Genomic DNA, 19,242 nt, shown 5'->3' with positions numbered 1-19,242 from the left:
GATATAACGTAAGCAAAAATAAAAATCTGTACAAATTTAAAAAAAATACTACTAAATAAAAAGTTTATTTTTCAAAAATTGTGAATTTGAAAAAATGTTAAATTGTGAAACACTAATAATTCTCTGGGTGATGATGGATACTTTGTATTTCATTGGCTCAATGGAGAACATAAAATAGGATATCTTTCGGAGGTAATTCAAAACATTTTACCCAGTTTTGGGAAAATTTCGCAAAAAAATCCCAAGGATCTCTAAAATAAATTACCCAAATTCTAATTGAAATTGGTTGTGAAAAATTCTCTGAACCAGGTCACTACTGAAATTATTTGGGGATAATCTCAAGAATTTCCAGAGAAAAAGAGAAATCCAGAAATTCTACAATAAAAAAGAGACATCAACGATTCAAAACTATATTTTAAACAATTTAACTTCATTAATTTTTTTGTGTCTTTCAGTCTAGCTTGATTGTGTTTTCAAAGCATTCGCAGTCGCCATTGATTTTTAAAACAAAATTTACAAATTTTTTTACACTAAGTTCTTCTGGGAATAAATTATTTGGTAGTCTGAGTTTGATCAAATTTTGATTAAAAGTCAAGAAGTTTCAGCGTTTTTTTGGGCAATAGAATCCCCCCCCCCTTCTCCTGTAAAAGGTTGTTTAAAAAGTTCATTTTAATTTATCTAAGCATTCTTTAAGAAATAAAAGTGGGTATGGACTGATATCGAATTGAATTCGATAGTAACAATCAATATATGCCCCCTTTATTCATTTTTGACGAACACTCCCTTCAAATGAAAACAATTTTTAAGGATTTGGAATTGGTGAAAGATTATGATATCTCTTGGCAAGACTGGAAAAGGTAAAAAAAAAACGAAGAATAAACACATTTATTAATTTATGTTTTTGTTTAAAATCTCTAAAACAAAAACTCCCTAATTATAATGCATTTGTCTTGTGTTTCGAGGTGAGAATGGATAAAATGAATATATTCTGATAATCTTTTCATTTACAAACAATGTATTAATTGTAGCAATTGCATTGAATAGTAATGATTTCAATTTGTAATTACTCTTCCCATTCATAAATTTATCCTTGAATGGATCCTGTAAACCCGCAATATATTTAGATGGCGTCTTTGTTGCAGAGAACTATTTTGGAATAAAAACATATAATTTATAACAAAATTACAAGTAAGCACAGGGGTTTTGGGATAATCTAAAGATATAAATAGATTCCAACAGCCATATAGAAAATATTTATGGGAGTCGACAGCACGCCAAAACCTTGATTTAGTCTAAGAAGCAAGTTGAAAAATCCTATTTTAAGAGTTTTCAATAAAATAGCGGGTTTTCGGTCAAAATTCTTACCTAAGCATATCATTTAAACAACTTAAAGACTTCATCCTATTACTATTTTAATCATTCTTGAAAATGTATTCAATCATATATTTACGGTAAATCAAAAGATTTATTATTTCTATTTTTCGTAGAAGACAGAAAACAATTGTAGAGCGATAATTTAATAATAATTATTATTTTGAATAATATTTTTCTTTCGTTTTTTGGATTATTTTGGTTCTTTTTTTTGTGCATATATAATTTCTAGATAAACAAATATTGTCTTTTCTTTACCTATGTCACAATTTGACCCTAACAGAAATTATAGACAACAACTTCAGAAAAACGACCCAACTGAAGCATAATCCTTAACCATATTATAATCTAGCATTGCTTGGTGTGATAATCTTGTTCCTAACGTGTATGGAACAGAAGTATACCTCACTTGTTCTTTAAATGATGCGCAGGATGTTATCATTTTCCAGGTACTCATCAAGTAGGGCTGGGCATTTTTTGGGCATTCCAACTTTTTCTAGCCGTTTCTTCAACAGTTAGTTCCAACTGTTAAAAAATTAAAAAAATTCAGTTAGCCGTTAACTGAAGGTTTGTGCCGTTTACGACATTTTCCTTTTTTTAAATTACCGTTAGTTAAAGATCTCAATTTTATTAACAGCATTAACGGAAAATGTTCAACAATCATTAACGGCTCTAGCCGTTAATGATATCGTTATTACAAAATTATCGGCGTTTACGGGATGAAGCGCCAAAAAAATGTTATTAATGGTTTTAAAAGTCCATATCGGCACAGCGGTTAACGGTGAAAAATTTTTGTTAGCGGTTTATAATACGTTTTACAGTTATCATTGTATTAGGATTAGAAATACAGGGTGTCCAATTAAACATAATAGTTGGTGAATAGTTTTGAATGTCTTCTTATATATACTTTATTAGATGTAAAAGACTTTTTCCAGTTTATTTAGTTTTAAGAAATCTTTTACACAAATACATTTACCTTTTCTTTGGTAAAAAATAACGTATTATGAAAGAAGACATTTTAAACTTATCACCATCTGTGATTTTCGTGGGACACCCTGTAGTTTTGACAATGATTTTCAAGACGACCTTTTTAACCTTTTTTTGGGAAACTCATGAAATATAATACATTTATATATTTTACATTTTCTTATTTCTTGAATTTATAGTTTCACTTAAAAACTGTCAAAATGTAATTTCAAAAAAATGTTAACGTTCGTCTCTTAATATTATTTTTATTAAATACATTAGCAAAAAGACTCCAGATTTGCATATAATAATAAGATACAGGGTGTCCCACGAAAAAGACATTTTGAAGTATTTACCACTGTCATGTTTCTTGGGACACCCTGTAGTAGAATGAAATTTCATGCTAAATTTAAATTGCATCGGAGATGATATTTAATATTTTTTTAAGTAATGGATATTAACAACTTTACAAAGAACCTATATCTTATATGTTTCAATTAGTATGAAAAGTTTGTCAAATTTTCTTATTTTCAACTACCAATTTTATATTTTCTAAACCATAAACATTTTCTAAACTACATGCTTACCCAGAAAGAATATGACTTTACTGACGATCTTAAATTGTTCAAAAATTTGAAATTTCAAACTAAGCTTTCAGGGAGCTTTGCGCCCATCTTCTATTTCAATTGTGAACATGTTCTCTTTGCATACATTGCATATTTAAAATAAAAAATAAAAATGATTTGCGGATTTTATTTTAAAAAATGGGGATTTAAGATTTTAATCGTTTAAATGAAAATACCAAAACTGAAAAGGTATGTCATAAATTTTGAAAATTACTTTTTAGACAAAGCTTGGGGGAGAGAAAACCTATCTTGGTGCAAGAGCAGATACATCAGAAGCTTAGAAAACTATCGTTATATATATATTGAAATATAAAACAGATTTTTAATAATCTTTATTCACGAAACCTCTCAGTTGGAGGAAAATCACGCAACCTCGTTTATATCGTTTAAATTTACGAATAAGTTAATTTAGTTTGTTTGCTGGGTTAGTTTGTAAAGTTAGCTAGCTAATCATATTAATTTACAAGGTTAGTTTAGAAGGTTAGTTTTTGAGATTTGTTTATAAGATTAGTTCTTACAGTTGTTTTTTGAGGTTTGCCTTTGAAATTAGTTTGTAAGGTTAGTTTGTGAGATTAGTTTGTGAGATTAGTTTGTAAGGTTAGTTTGTGAGATTAGTTTGTAAGATTAGTTTGTAAGGGTAGTTTGTGAGATTAGTTTGTGAGATTAGTTTGTGATATTAGTTTGTAAGGGTAGTTTGTGAAGTTAGTTTGTAAGGTTAGTTTGTAAGATTAGTTTGTAAGGGTAGTTTGTGAAGTTAGTTTGTGAGGTTAGTTTGTGAGGTTAGTTTGTGAGGTTAGTTTGTGAGATTAGTTTGTGAGATTAGTTTGTGAGGTTAGTTTGTGAGGTTAGTGTAAGGTTAGTTTGAGAAGTTAGTTTGTAAGGTTTGTTCGTCAGGGTAGTTTGTTAGGTTAGTTTGTGAATTTAGTTTGTAAGGTTTGTTTGTGAAGTTAGTTTGTAAGGTTAGTTTGTAAGGGTAGTTTGTGAAGTTAGTTTGTGAGGTTAGTTTGTGAAATTAATTTTTAAGGTTAGTTTGTGAAGTTAGTTTGTAAGGTTTGTTTGTCATGGTAGTTTGTGAGGTTAGTTTGTGAGGTTAGTTTGTGAGGTTAGTTTGTGAGTTTAGTTTGTGAGGTTAGTTTGTGAGGTTAGTTTGTGAGATTAGTTTGTGAGGTTAGTTTGTGAGGTTAGTTTGTCAGATTAGTTTGTAAGGTTAGTTTGTGAAGTTAGTTTGTGAGGTTTGTTTGTGAGGTTAGTTTGTGAGGTTAGTTTGTTAGTTTAGTTTGTGAGGTTAGTTTGTGAGATTAGTTTGTGAGGTTAGTTTGTGAGGTTAGTTTGTGAGGTTAGTTTATGTGATTAGTGTGTGAGGTGATTGTGAATTGTGAGGTTGGGTTGTGAATTGTGAGGTTGGGTTGTGAATTGTGAGGTGATTGTGAATTGTGAGGTTGGGTTGTGAATTGTGAGGTTGGATTGTGAATTTTGAGTTTGGATTGTGAATTGTGAGGTGATTGTGAATTGTGAGGTTGGGTTGTGAATTGTGAGGTTGGTTTGTGAATTGTAAGGTTAATTGTGAGGTTGGATTGTGAATTATGAGGTTGGATTGTAAACTGTGAGTTTGGATTGTGAATTGTGACGTGATTGTGAATTTTGAGTTTGGTTTGTGAATTGTGAGGTTGGATTGTGAATTATGAGGTTGGATTGTGAATTGTGAGGTTGGATTGTGAATTATGAGGTTGGATTGTGAATTGTGAGGTTGGTTTGTGAATTGTGAGGTTGGATTGTGAATTGTGAGGTTGGGTTGTGAATTGTGAGGTGATTGTGAATTTTGAGATTGGATTGCGAATTGTGAGGTTGGATTGTGAATTGTGAGGTGATTGTGAATTGTGAGGTTGGTTTGTGAATTGTAAGGTTAATTGCGAGGTTGGATTGTGAATTGTGAGGTTGGATTGTGAATTGTGAGGTTGGATTGTGAATTGTGAGGTTGGGTTGTGAATTGTGAATACTTAGATTTCGTGATATTACTTTTTTAATATTTACTTTTTAGTGTTTATCATTAGTTTAACTTTGATGATGTATAAAGTTTACTATTACTAAACAGAAAACTTTATTTTAAATTCTGAAATTTTTCTCAAAGTGTATTAACAAGCTATCTCTCATAAAATTTCCCCCTAGCACAGATAGATAGATAGATAGACGGACTTATACCTGGATAGATAGATAGATTGTTAAAGGTTGGCGCCTAGCAGACGGACAAATTTCATTAATAATTCAAAAAAATTCCTAAACTTAAAGTTTTTGCATTAAAGGATTGAATTTAAAGAACCTGGTATTTCATGTGGATTCCTCTTAAAATATCAAATAAAAACAGATGAGAAGAGATGGAAAAATAATGAATAAAATAATTGCAGGAAAAAAGGGCAAAACAAATTTAGATTTCAATTACTTGTCAGTAATATAAAGCATTTCAAGTACTGTAACTCGCTGGTAACTTTTCGAAATAACTACGAGAGTTTGATCTTTCAAAATTTGACAGTTTGCTGCTTCAAAAGCATTTTTATGTTTCAAAGACATTTTGATATTTCAAAAACTGGTTTACTTGTCGACGACAATTTAATATTTCAGAAACAAGTTTGTTATTTTTTCACAGTTTGATATCTCAAAAAAGTTTTAATTTTTCATGACAGTTTGATATATCAGAGACACTTGACCTTTTGAAGATATTTTTATAAAGTGTGAATACTTATTTATTCTTTCGAAGATCTTGTCTGATCTTTCAAACAAGGCTTTGAACATTCGAACATAGTTTGGCTATTTGAAAACCGTTCGATCAAGTTTGTCTGCCTGTTTAGGTGTTTGTTTGTTAGTCCTATCATAACTTAGGAACCCCTGGACCGATTTGCCTCAAATTTTGATTGGGGAACTTGGGAGAACCACGGAAATGTTCTAAGCCTGATTTTGAGATTTTAAGTTGAGTGGGTCGACTTTTATTGGTTAAAATAGGTAAGCAAACGCTGGGTTCTCAAGCTAGTCAGATGTATCTCAAAAAAAGTTTAATTTTTCGAAAATAGTTTGATTTAAATGTCTTTGGGTTACCTTAAAAAAGGCTGTAGGTCTGATCATTTTCAAAAATGACTGCTCAAAAGTCTTAATTTGAGAATCCTTGACTTTGAACGGTGTTGCGCGTCTAGAATTTCATGTTTTAAAATATTTCTATTGTCCTGATTATTTTGTTGTTTTTGAAGGAATGTTTCTATTATATACAGGGTTAGTTCTTGGAACAGATTGAATGGATAAACTTTCTAGGCGCCAATACTCTTCAAATACACTTTCCACTCGACCAAACAATTTAAATCAAATACAAATTCTTAATATAAATCAAAAATGTTATAACATTTAAAAGTGTACGCGTCATACTGCATACTGCATACTGCATACAGCATACTGCATACAGTATACTGCATACTGCATACTGCATACTGCATACTGCATACTGCATATACTGCATACTGCATACTGCATACTGCATACTGCATAATGCATACTGCGTACTGCATACTGCATACTGCATACTGCATACTGCATACTGCATACTTCATACTGCATACTGCATACTGCATACTGATATGCAAATAAAATGTCCAGGTCTCATGTGCATTGAACTGCAACTGCAATAAATCAAAACTAACTAATTTGTATAATTTCTTTGCTGGTTTATGAATTCACAGAAGAAGTGACTAAAAATTCAAAACAATATTTTTTTTAAACTAATTGATAATGATAAAGATATCCCACAGTAATCCAATGGTTAGCTCTTGCACAAAAATCCTTAAACGTTTTGCCAACTACTAGTTAAAAACTAAGGTCAAAATCAAATGGTTAAAGGTTCTAGAATGTCTGGCAATATGAAAAAGTAAAAGTGAGTTAGTTAAATAAAATTCAAGGTCAATGCGTTGGAACGCTTTAAAGTCAACCCAGTCTGAAAATTGATGCAACTGGAAACTTTTGTGTAGGATACCCATTATCCCGATCGTTTGATCTTGATATCCATATTAGGCAATTATGAATTTTACGCAGAATCTGCTTGATTTTGGATAAATGCAAGGTTTCCTGCCTCCTGGCTTCTGATTGGCTGTTTATTTTCCACAGCCTACACTCGATATTTACGGGATAAAGTTTTAATCTACAAATTAGCAATTCTTGATCTTGATATCTAAGCTACGATTCAATAGTTTTCAGCTCTGGTTATATTGAAAAATAAAATTGAAAATTCTGGGATAAAATATAAAATATTTTTATTTTAATTTCAAAAACCGCGAAGACATGAAATATTTACACTGCAAGCTTGAAGTTTGCTTGTTTAGCTTTCCACAATTGTTGACACAAACACACAGATTTATCTGTGATGATCAGACAATTTTCTACAGGGTACCATTGTGCATTATACGTGTCAGAATATAATTCATGTTTGATTTGAAATTACGTTTACACTCAACAGTCCCTTTAAATGGGAGAATATGAAAATACGATAAAAGAAGATTTATATGTTTTTGCGTTCAATTTCTAATCAAAACATTAAAAAATTATTCCACCGAAGTATTTGTATATAATAAACTAAATAAACAATTCTAGTTTAAAACTATTTTGATTAGAATAACTTCTATGAAAGAATGAAAGTTTTGATTAAAATCCATCATGGTGGAGCATAATAGTGCAATGCCGCGAAACAAATTCCAGGAATCGGAAAATATTCCCGCCATAAACCAGTTTCTTGCATGACCAAAGCAGCCTGGAATTGGCGCCAAAATTAATAGAATTCCGTTTTAAATTCAATTTGTTTGAGGTTTGACAGTAGTGTACAACCACAACAATATTGACTAGATGTGAAGACAGCTGTCTATTGTCAAATGCGAAAATATATTTTTAAGAAGTTGAATTTTCTTTTGAAATAAAGACATATTTCATGATCGGGATTAAATTGCATGCGAAGAAAGGACAGAGTCACATCCATTAGTAGAAAAATATTTGAAATTTAAATACGTAGCAATTAAAATAGTCTGTGAATATCATTGATAGGCATGCAACTTGCAAGGTCTTTATACATAATAACAAGAAAATTAAGAAAATCAAATTGTTATTTAAAGGGAGTGACCGGCTATGTAAGGTAGTTGAACTGAGTATGCAGTGATGTGGAAAATTTCTTTCGGATTCATTTGAGACATATTAAACTTTTTAAGCCTATTAACCCTATTCCTGTAGTTTTTTTTACATAGCTCAAAAAGTGTTGGCATATGGCTGTTGAAATTTTCTGACTTTTCCTACATACCCAAAGCTTTCCCTTTAGGCCTAAAACCGGGCTTTAATACTAACTGCCTGAGTCCTCAGGCACACTGCTTGAATGACTGCTTTTTCCTGTAACAAACTAAATCTTTGTTTTGACCCACTTCCACTTGTCAGATTTTGATAAAATTTAGCTTTTTGGAAAGCTTTTGCCATAAGGAAACGAATTGCAATAAAAAATTGCAAATTTTTTGCAAACAACCTGTCAAAGGAAATTTGCACATTTTCAGTTTTCTTGATTAAAAATCAGGTTATTTAAAATTTTGCAAACATTTTTGCATATTTGAAATGACATGTATAATTTTTTTGCAAACATTTTTACTTTATAACTGGATTTTGCGATAAAAAATTCTATTTTTGCAAATTTGCAAATTTTTTGCAGATTCTAAAAGTAGAGCACAAGAGCTTTCCAATGATGTATCATTTGTCATATTTGGACATCAAACATGGGATTTAGAGGGGGGGGTCAAATTGCCCCCCCCCCCCAGCATATCCTGGTTTTCTTGTACCCCAGCAGAGATAGGGTTAAAGATCAGTAAATCCTGAGTTTGAGCGCAAATTCGACGTTCAAAACTCCTAATTTGGGGTGGATACGTTTTCAGAATTAGTTTTTTTTAATTATTAAATAACGACAACGAAAAATAAAGTACAAATTAAACAGTAATGTAATTAGATGGTTAGGAACATATTTCTCAAAAGAATAAATCAATGCTAAAATCGATTATTTCGTTTTCATTATTATATTGAATTTCTAATTTTCTTTGAGTTTATTCTCAAATTTCTTCAAATTCTTCAAATGTCGTCTTTTCAAAAATAATTCTAGCAAATCGGCGAAAACTTTTGTGAATAATGAGAAACCAGAATAATGAGATAATAGAAACTAATAATTGAACAAGATTACTTATTTTCGGTTATAAGATTAATTTTTATTAATTTTTATGTTCCTATACATGACGTCTGTAGTTTATTGTAGAACTTTTTTACATTTTATGTCGTCGTTATTTAAGAATTAAAAAAAAATAATTCTGAAAACGTTACCACCCCCAAAGTAGAAGTTTTGAACATCAAATATGCGCTCAAACTCAGGATTTACAGATCTTTAAAAAGTTTAATATGTCTCAAATGAATCCGAAAGAAGCTTTCCACAACACTGCATACTCAGTTCAACTACCTTACATAGCCGGTCACTCCCTTTAAGAAACTAAAACTGCTCATACAATAGTTCTATTTTTAACTAACGGTAACTTTCTAGTCATAACGTAAGATAACTCATCCCTGCATACCAATTTAAGCAAAAAACTTAAAAAGGAATTGAATTTTTGCCAGAAACTCTGATTTATTAATCTCTGTATCTTTGCAACCTAATGTCGTATACCTAATAGATCAAATAGTATAAGTTTGAATTTTAAAGGTTTACACACAGTCAGATGGAAATAAGGATTAGAAAATTTGAGATTGTTGCAATGACGCCATTTACCATTTTAATATTCATGTGTGTTGAATGTGTAAAAATAATTAAGTTAAATTATCTTAAATAATTAAAAAATTAAGCTATATATTTGTGTCCCAAGAATAAATCTTTGTGAGACAAAGTTTTTAAAAATAATTTACCATTACTAACATTTATTTAACTAAAATCTATCTATCTATCTATCATATTCAAAATTAAAATTTTTAAATAAATTTTAAATAATTTATTTTCTGAGTCCAAAGCGGGGCACATTTTTTCAAAAAGTTGAAGACTTGGGGATTTACCCTATTTAACCTGACGTCTGGTTTACTAACTGATCAATTTTTCCCCGCCCCCCCCCTCTATTTTCTTATTGTGATATAAATCTATAACATTTGATACGTTTTTGGAAAGCCCTTCAGCTCTACTTCAATAATCTGGAAAAAAATGAAAAATTTGCAAAATCAAAATATTTATTGCAAAATATAGTTATTAAGCAAAAAATGTGCAAACAAAAAATTGCGCAAATCGCAACAAATTATTGTGTTTGAAAAGCCCTTAACACAGCAAATTCATTAATGCAAAAATAATTGCAAAATTTTAAAGGCGTCTGTGCAAAAATCTGTGAAATTTTTTTTTGCAAAAATTCTGCAAAAAATTTCCAAAGTCAAATACGATGTTAAAATCTGATGACTGGAAGATTGGTCTAAATATAGATTTATTTGTTTAATTTTTATAAAAAAAACCCATCGTTTTTGAAAACAAAACAATCATTCTGAACCTTTAGAAAACGAAACAATTTTGAAAAGATGTTGCAAATGAATTTGAGTTTTAAATTAATTAATTTGATTTTTTTAGGAAGATAATTTTATAAATGTTATCTATAGAGAAATAACTAAATGAATAATACTTTCTGACCTAAAGATATAGAAAAAGGATTTTTTGAACAAAAAAGTATTTTGTCTTAAAAAGGTCGTTAACGATTGTCAAAAATTAAAAACGACCTACTTTTGTTAGTGAATCGACGAACTTTTTTTAAATTGATCGTTTTTGAAAATAACCATTTCCTTTTTCGTTTTGCTTCGTAGTTTTTTAAAGTGAAACAATCGTTTTAAAAATGTTAAAACGATCCATCCCTATGCATAAGAAGCGTTTTTTCTACTCTAAAGGGACTGTTGCGTAATTTTTAGTGACCCTGCGTGCAAAGACGACAATGCCCAATTTACAACGATACCATTAACAGCTTTGTCGCATCAAGTATGAATTAGATATATTGCTTACATAAAGCAATGGAGAGATTATCATATTAAACAAAACAAAAAACATATTTTTGATTAGATTGTAAAATTGTAAATCTTTGCATGAAGGATCACTTGAAATTACGCCAACACTCCCTGTAAGTAATGCTTCTCCATGTTGTCTAAACGTTTGGTTCACCCTGTAACTGGTTGAAGTGAGTTGATTCCCTGACTGTTATAAGACCAGAGACAAAGCAGAGTTTTCATATTGAAGAAATGGTGAACTGGATTCGAACTGGACCGACCCGTTGTACCAGCCTTAGTGACGCTCGCGCGTCACGGCAAGTACCAGCGCGCCCAACCTTATCCTTATCCTCGGTTTTTTTTTACTTTTTTTAAGTACTGTGTCTATCATAGGCCTACTTGGCCTATCCCACTAGCTTAGTTTAATGTGAAGATTGAATATTTAGTATTTACATTATATTGTAGGCGAGATTTGAACCATTCAGGTCACAGTAATTATTAATATAATCTTTCTTCATATTGAATTAGGGATTGGGACTTGGGAGGGATTACATATTAAGGATTAAAGTATGTTATATTAACAGTTATTTTCTTTAACCAATCAGGAGTGAGAAGCAATATAGTAAGACAATGAAATCAGTGTTAGCTGGGGCTGAGCAAATTTCCGTTAATGAAACGGAGGTTTTTAAACGAACGGCATAAACCATTAATTTTTAAATGTTAACGAAACGGATTAGCGAATTGAAAATGAAAACGAAACGGTCGGGTTTTAAAAAACTGTAACTTTTGTTCTTTTTTTCAGCTAAACTTTCATGAAAATTGCACCAAATTTTTGTTTTGTTTTTATGTATTTTGATGTTTTGAAATGTCGTTATCAGTCCCGCAATTTGATAAACTGTTATCTTTTTGATTTTTTTGTTAAATCCTCCACATTGAAATTAGAGGTCTCATTTTTTTTAAGGAACAGGCCTTGAACAAATAGACTAAGGACATGTATCACACTCCCCTATCTCAAAATTATGGTCNGGGGGGAATAGCCCAGCTGGGATAGGGTCAATTTTTAAAGTTGCATGTTGGATTCTCAATAATTGACTTTAAAGGATAAACGCTGTTTAAGAATCTGATCTATTAATCTTTTGAACTATAGGAAATTTAAACCTTTGACTGTTATTGTTCTATTACTAAGTTGATTTTGAATTGTGGGTTTCTCCAAAAGAGACATAATGTGTAAATTCATAAAGTAACTGAAAGGGTTGTGTTTTGAATCTAAAACGCCACTCTTTAAATTACATCTGCAGTCCCTTTGACTTTGATTTTGACTTTGAGTAGTCTCCCTTTTGTCTTTGTTGGAAGAAAAAATATTGTTTCTAAAGTTTTGAAAGGTTCTAACGATGATTCCAAGAATTCGTCCAGCATTCAACACTTTTCATAACAATTTTTTAGTTTCTCTTCAGATCTGTAAACATCCAATACTTTTACTTTAAAGACATCTTGAAAATTGCAACAGTCATTGTTGGATCTGTCAATAATAAATGCACAAATGTCTTTCATGGTAAATCTGTCAAAATAAACTTTTTCTGACATCAACTGTTTAAAAATTCTCTACACTTGTCAATAATCCATGTTTATTTTATACTTGCTTCAGTAAATTTTACAAAGACCATTTTTTTCTTTAAATTTTTTAAATGGCTAGTAATGATTCATCATATCATCGAAGGTATCGTTAAGTTCGTCAGCTGTACGCTTAATCTTGAGTTTCTCTCTGTAAATTTCATCTTCAATATCATCAATTCTATGATTGAGCTTAGTAATGTTCATCTCACCATACTCAAACCTAAAATCAAATGATTTTCGTTAAGGGAGTGTTAGCGAAAAATGTTAGGGGGGGGGGGGTAGACTGAATCTTGATCAAATTTGAATTTGATTGCTACAAGGTTTCGTTCTATACATAAATAGTGCATCTATGATGAGAAATTTATTGAAAACGCTCAATTCCATAGAGCGTAGAAATAAGGTAAATTCACAAAAGAAGCCTCAATTGACAGCTTCTCTTTGTTTATTTGTAAACTTGTAATTTGAAAAACCTTGGTCTCTAGGTGTCTCTTGCTGGAGAAATCTGAGAATTGTCTCCTTATAGACGCAAGTTTCATTGTAACTGATCAGAGTGGTCAAAAGATTTTTAACTCGTGCCCAAATACCTATAAATTGTTATGCCGGATGCAACAGATAGAAGTCAAATTAGTAGCTATATAATCTGAATTCAGCCTAACAACCTGCTTTATTTTCTGTGTGGAAACTAATTATTTTTTTTATGGAGAACATTTTTTTTAAATGGCTTTATTTTACCTGGCCTCTGCGGCCTTAAATTTCTGCTGGAACTGAAGAATTTTATCAATAAGCTTCTCCTCACGCTCCATCGCCTTCTCAGATGATTTCTCAAGAACCTTCATGTTCTCCCCCACTCCTTCCAGCTCATCCTCAACCTTCTAAACAAGGGGATATACATGAAGAGAGAATATAGAATATATGTAAATAAAAATGCTCTTTGCTCATGTGTATATCACGGGCAGTACATTTGAATTTCCGAGCTGGGTCAACCTTTCCGGTCCGAGTTTGTACCGTATTTAGCTCTATGGACAGGACTATCCGGTGCAACAAGGTTGACGCAGTCAGACTTTATGCTTCATATAGGCTGAATTTACTCTTACTAAAGGGGCAGAGGTGCATGATATATTTATAATCGTTATAGCTGGACCAAATTGGTTTAATTTTTTAAGGAACCCATTGATACCACTGGGGTCACATAGGCTATACATATTTTTTTTATTTTTTTTAATTCTATAGGGAACTTCAGCTGAACCCATATTTTAAAACCATGCGAGGATAATTGACGGGAGTTACTTTAAAAGACTGAGCAACGTCAGGTTCGCCGGAGAGAAAAAATATTAATCTCACTAGAAAGGATCTTACAGTCTGCATTCCAGAAAACAAGAATTTATGGTGATTACAAATTAAGGTAGTGATGATTCCATATTGAGGAAAATGGATACTACAGGGTGTCCCAAAAAACATGGGAATTCAGTGACGAATTGAATATCGTCTTTGTTATGAATTAGCATTGTAATACCTAATTTCAAACGCCATAATATTATTGTCTTCTAGAGTTTATTTTATGGAAAGGGTAAAAGACTGTAAAGGTGTGTCTATAATGTCTCCGCAAGATGATCAGTTAAGACGGACAAGTTTACTCTGTTTGTATACTGCAATTTTCTTGTTTTACCGTATGCAGTAAAAACATAAACAAACAAAATGTGAACATAGCAGACGAAACTCTTACAGATTACAGCTTTCTCTGTAGGTATCAATATACTAAATCAAAGAATTATTTATAAAGACGATATCGAATCCGTCACTGAATTCCCATGTTTTTTGGGACACCCTGTATGAAACAAATTTGGGTGTGGCATCAAATTAAGGTGGTTTGGTGCATTTAAAAATAACAATAAAATGTTATTAAATTGTACCTTGAGATTGCTCTCAGCAAGTTCAGCTCTCTCAATACCACGCTTGAGTTCTCCCTCCTGTACACCCAGCTTTCTAGACAATTCATCCAGCTTCTGTTCATTGTCTGATGCCATCTTAGTGGTGGAGCGTAAATTTTTGTCAAGCTCTTCAAGGGTGGCTTCATTGTTCAGGCATTTGCTTTCAACAACTTTTACGCCTTTTAGGATGTTGTCAGCATCTTTGGAGCAAACAGCAAGCTTGGTGACAGTTTCAGCCAAATTTGTTTCGGATTTCTTCGCTTCCTCCTCCATGAGCATGATTCTACGAGAGAGTGCTGCCACATCACTTTCAACCTCCTTATACATCTTCTCCTTCTCCTCCAGGGACTCGGTAGCTTTGAGTAGTTGGTCGTTGGTTTCATCAAATCCAATCTCAAGCTGCTGAACCTTTTTTCCATAATCTCTCAGATCACAGTCAGCCTATGAAAACATTTAAATGGCAACCTTTGTAAAATAAAACATTACCATTGAAAAATCTCACAAGAAGGGATGATTCATCTAGTTTGCTTTCCTTTTGTAAGGATATATGTGTGCTGTTCAAGTTCGGCAGAGTTTTCAGTAATATGGTTTACCTGATCAGCCCTTGCAACAAACTCCCTGGTGGCCTCTTCAAACCTTTTAATGGTGGCATATAAGGTGTCCGTCTCCCCCTTCAAGCTCTGCATCTTTTTCCTGATAGCATCCATGCTTTATCAGAAGATCTAAACAAGGAACTTAAAAATGTAATACCATTAAAACATATATCCCTTTCTATTGATACTTTTCTATCTATCTTCTCGCTTACCTGTCTTCCCGCCTACCGGTCAACCAGTTTACATGACTACCTGTTTGCCTATTTACATGTCTTCTTGTCTACATGTCAACATGTATACATGTCTATGTGTCTACTTGTCTACTGGTCTACTTGTCTACTTGTCTACTTGTCTACTTGTCTACTTGTCTACTTGTTTACTTGTCTACTTGTCTACTTGTCTACTTGTCTACTTGTCTACTTGTCTACTTTTCTCCTTGTAGCTACTAGTCTGCTTGATTACTTGTCTACTTGTCTACTTGTCTACTTGTCTACTTGTCTACTTGTCTACTTGTCTACTTGTCTACTTGTCTACTTGTCTACTTGTTTACCTGTCTACTTTTCTACTTGTGTACTTGTCTACTTGTGTACTTGTCTACTTGTGTACTTGTGTACTTGTCTACTTGTCTACTTGTCTTCTTTTCTACTTGTCTACTTAACTCTTATCTACACATCTACTTGTCTACTTGTCTACTTGTCTACCTGTCTACCTGTCTACTTGACTACTTGTCTTCCTTTCTACTTGTCTACATGACTACCTGTCTACCTGTCTAACTATTTACCTGTCTACCTGCCTACCTGTCAACCAGCCTATCTGTCTACCTGTCTACCTGTCTACCTGCCTACCTGTCAACCAGCCTATCTGTCTACCTGTCTTCTTGTCTACCTGTCTTCTTGTCTACCTGTCTATCTGTCTACCTGTCTACCTGTTTACCTGTTTACCTGTCTACCTGTCTACCTGTCTACCTGTCTACCTATCTACATGTCTTCCTGTCTACCTGTCTACCTGTCTTCTTGTCTACCTGTCTACCTGTTTATCAGTCTACCTGTTAACCTGTCTACCTTCTACCTGTCTACCTGTGTACCTGTCTACCTGTCTACCTGTCTACCAGTTTACCTGTCTACCTGTCTACCTGTCTACATGTCTACCTGTCTAACTGTCTACCTGTCTAGAGGAGGAGTGTAGGTGGAGAACTGAACAAAACTAAGAATACAAACAATGTTTAACCTAGAATACTTTAGCCCGTAAATGTACATTTCTTAAATACTTTTAGCAGGAGTACATTTTATAGCTCTTTAAAGGAATAATTGCCCCCCAATGCAGATTGATGTGTTTTAAAAGGGGTTGGAAATAGATCATCTACTGGGGGGAGATGGGTTGCATGACATTGTTTAAAAGATAACACCATGCGTAGATTAATTATGTATTTGTTAACGGCGCCTCCAATTAATTTTCTAAAGTTTCTCCGCATCCACAGCTTTGAATGAAAATATTGAGTAAAAATATCTAGATTTTATGCAAAAGTTGAAAAGACTGAATAAATAATGGAACGAAGGCGCCACTGTATCTGTGCACTTCGTTGTCAACTTGATTAAAAAAAAAGTATTTGATTGGAATTTTTAGATTTAACTTTTCAATTTTCAGCTCACCATGTATACACATTCAATTTAGAGTATATTTACAGGGTGACTTCAAAAAAACATGTTTTAGAAATTAAATGTTGTGTAGAGCTCCATATCTGAAAAAAATACTAAAAAGTTTTTAATCTGTAAACACAGGCCACAGGGATACCCACAAAGACTTTTGAAAGGAATTGAGTCTTTGTAAAAAACTCTAATTTTCTAATACTTATATTTTTTCCACTTGATGGTGTAAACCTTTAATATTTTAAACTTAGATTTTTTCATCTAACAGAATTCATAGTTTGAAATATCTAAGGTCTACGGCATTAGATTACAAAGATATAGAGATTAGAAAATCATAGTTTGTGACAAATATTCAATTCCTTTGTTGAAGAAATAAAGAAATTTATAGCTGCATGGGTTCATTATGTTTCTTATTTTTTTTTGTTTAACCCTGTCTAATGCATTATTTTCTCCTAGCATATTATTTCTTAGCAGTTTAAGTCGTTAAACTTTTATGATCATGCACAGCAGCAATTGTGCAGAGTAAACAAACCTATTTCACTAATTAGTGATTTATAAAGTTTAATGTTAAGCTATTTGCATGCATCATGAAATTCACTTAAGCATTGTTATAATGTCGTCTTCCTTTTCCATAGTCTTCCTGTTCTCACTCTGTATGTGCACTTATACTAAATCTTTCAAAGATGTCATTTTTTTATATAATACCCGGATTTAAAATATTTCCCTATGACCATTGACTAATATTTCAACAAAAAAACGTATTTTGGAAGGATCCTTTTTATTATTGTTTTGGACATCATCGCCTATTAACACAGATAACAAATATATTAAATAAACTCAATGCACATCCGTCTGTTAAAATTATTTTCTGTGTTTTTGTCGAAATTTCTACGTCAGAAGATGTAATTGGACGTTTTTCATAAAATATATTACATATTCAAAATTTACTGCAATTATAATATTCTGAATTGAAACCAAATGTTCAATATTAATAAAACATCAGTATCTATATTTACTTTACTTGTCTGTCAGTATGTTTGTCTGTTGTCCATAAACTACTTTATTCGGAAGGATGGTATTTTTTACCATAAGACATTATATTTAGTATAATTTCTTCATTGGACTTTCAGGAATAGTAAATAAAATTCAGAACAATCTTTAAGTGATGGCTAATTACACTCTAGTCACTCCAGTAAATCTGAGATATAGTAATTAACACTCAAATCACTTATTACTCCATCTTTAAGTGGCGGTTAACTACACTCAAGTCACTCAAGTCAATCTGAGATATTGTTATTAACACTAAGATCACTAATTACTCCATATTTAAGTGATGGTTAATTACACTCAAGTCACTCAACTCAATCTGAGATATAGTAATTAACACTCAGATCACTTATTACTCCATCTTTAAGTGAGGGTTATTAACACTCAAGTCACTCAAGTCAATCTGAGACATAGTTATTAACACTAAGATCACTAATTACTCCATCTTTAAGGTGATGGTTATTTACACTCAACTCACTCAACTCAATCTGAGATAAAATTAATAACACTAAGATCACTAATTACTCAATCTTCAAGTGATGGCTAATTACACTCAAGTCACTCAACTCAATCTGAGATATAGTAATTAACACTCAGAACACTAATTACTTCATCTTTAAGTGATGGTTATTTACACTCTAGTCAAACAATTCAATCTGAGATATAGTAATTAACACTCAGAACACTAATTATTCCATTATTAAGTGATGGCTAATTACACTCAAGTCACTCAACTCAATCTGAGATATGGTAATTAACAATGAGTACACTAATTACTTCATCTTTAAGTGATGGCTATTTACATTGTCCACACTAAGGCCACACTACTACTCCATCGGAAGGGTGCTAATTAACACTCAGAACACTAATTCCTTATTTATAAGTGGATTTTTACACTTTTACTCTATCAACTCCATCGGAGGGATGGTAATTAACACTAATTAATTCAACAGTAATTAACATTCAACATATTAATTACTCCAAAGGAAAATGTAAAATTCAATTTTGTTCAAGAAAATCAATATCAAATTAGTCTTTTTTCGCGTTAAAATTTAAAATATTGACTTGCATTATTCGAAAAATTCGTTTAAATGAATTAACTTGAAATTTATTTTAAAAACTTTATCGAGTATTTGTCACAAGCTAAAATTGTCTTATCCATATCAGAATTTGTGGCATATTAGAATCTGCTGGGGTACTTGAAAACCAGGATATGCTGGGGGGGTCAAATGACCCCCCCCCCCCCCTCTAAATCCCATGTTTGATGTCCAAATATGACAAATGATACATCATTGAAAAGCTCTTGTGCTCTACTTTTAGAATCTGCAAAAAAATTTGCAAATTTGCAAAAATTAAATTTTTTATCGCAAAATCTAGTTATATAGTAAAAATGTTTGCAAAAAAAAAA

At 32.0% G+C, this 19,242-nt stretch overlaps 1 protein-coding gene and 1 long non-coding RNA gene across 2 annotated transcripts; one reads left to right on the top strand and one right to left on the bottom strand.

Annotated features, from left to right (window-relative positions):
• Nucleotides 1-120: 120 nt before the first annotated feature.
• Nucleotides 121-3,289, top strand: LOC111709155 (uncharacterized). The gene is made up of 4 exons (XR_002766794.1): nucleotides 121-192; nucleotides 808-857; nucleotides 1,724-1,820; nucleotides 3,185-3,289. It is a non-coding gene; the product is annotated as an uncharacterized LOC111709155 (long non-coding RNA).
• A 9,328-nt stretch (nucleotides 3,290-12,617) lies between these two features.
• Nucleotides 12,618-16,392, bottom strand: LOC111709151 (tropomyosin). The gene is made up of 5 exons (XM_023482759.1): nucleotides 16,306-16,392; nucleotides 15,142-15,270; nucleotides 14,531-14,989; nucleotides 13,353-13,492; nucleotides 12,618-12,840 (listed from the first exon to the last, which is right to left on the bottom strand). Exons 2-5 carry the CDS (start codon nucleotides 15,253-15,255, stop codon nucleotides 12,696-12,698), a joined length of 858 nt encoding a protein of 285 aa, XP_023338527.1. The 5' UTR covers nucleotides 15,256-15,270; nucleotides 16,306-16,392; the 3' UTR covers nucleotides 12,618-12,695.
• Nucleotides 16,393-19,242: the final 2,850 nt, after the last annotated feature.

Source organism: Eurytemora carolleeae, unplaced genomic scaffold (assembly GCF_000591075.1).
Source record: "Eurytemora carolleeae unplaced genomic scaffold, Eaff_2.0 scaffold220, whole genome shotgun sequence".
Classification (NCBI taxonomy): Eukaryota; Metazoa; Arthropoda; class Copepoda; order Calanoida; family Temoridae; genus Eurytemora; species Eurytemora carolleeae.
Note: the sequence above shows the minus strand (reverse complement) of the source record. Positions and strands in the feature narration are given on the sequence as shown.

Bases quoted from the DNA above. Each gene is read 5' to 3' on its own strand.
- LOC111709151 (XM_023482759.1), bottom strand. From the start codon at position 15,255: ATGGATGCTATCAGGAAAAAGATGCAGAGCTTGAAGGGGGAGACGGAC. The intron at 14,990-15,141 runs GTAAACCATATT...ATGTTTTCATAG, and splicing joins TTGTTGCAAGGGCTGATCAG to GCTGACTGTGATCTGAGAGA. The intron at 12,841-13,352 runs GTAAAATAAAGC...ATTTGATTTTAG, and splicing joins TTTAAGGCCGCAGAGGCCAG to GTTTGAGTATGGTGAGATGA.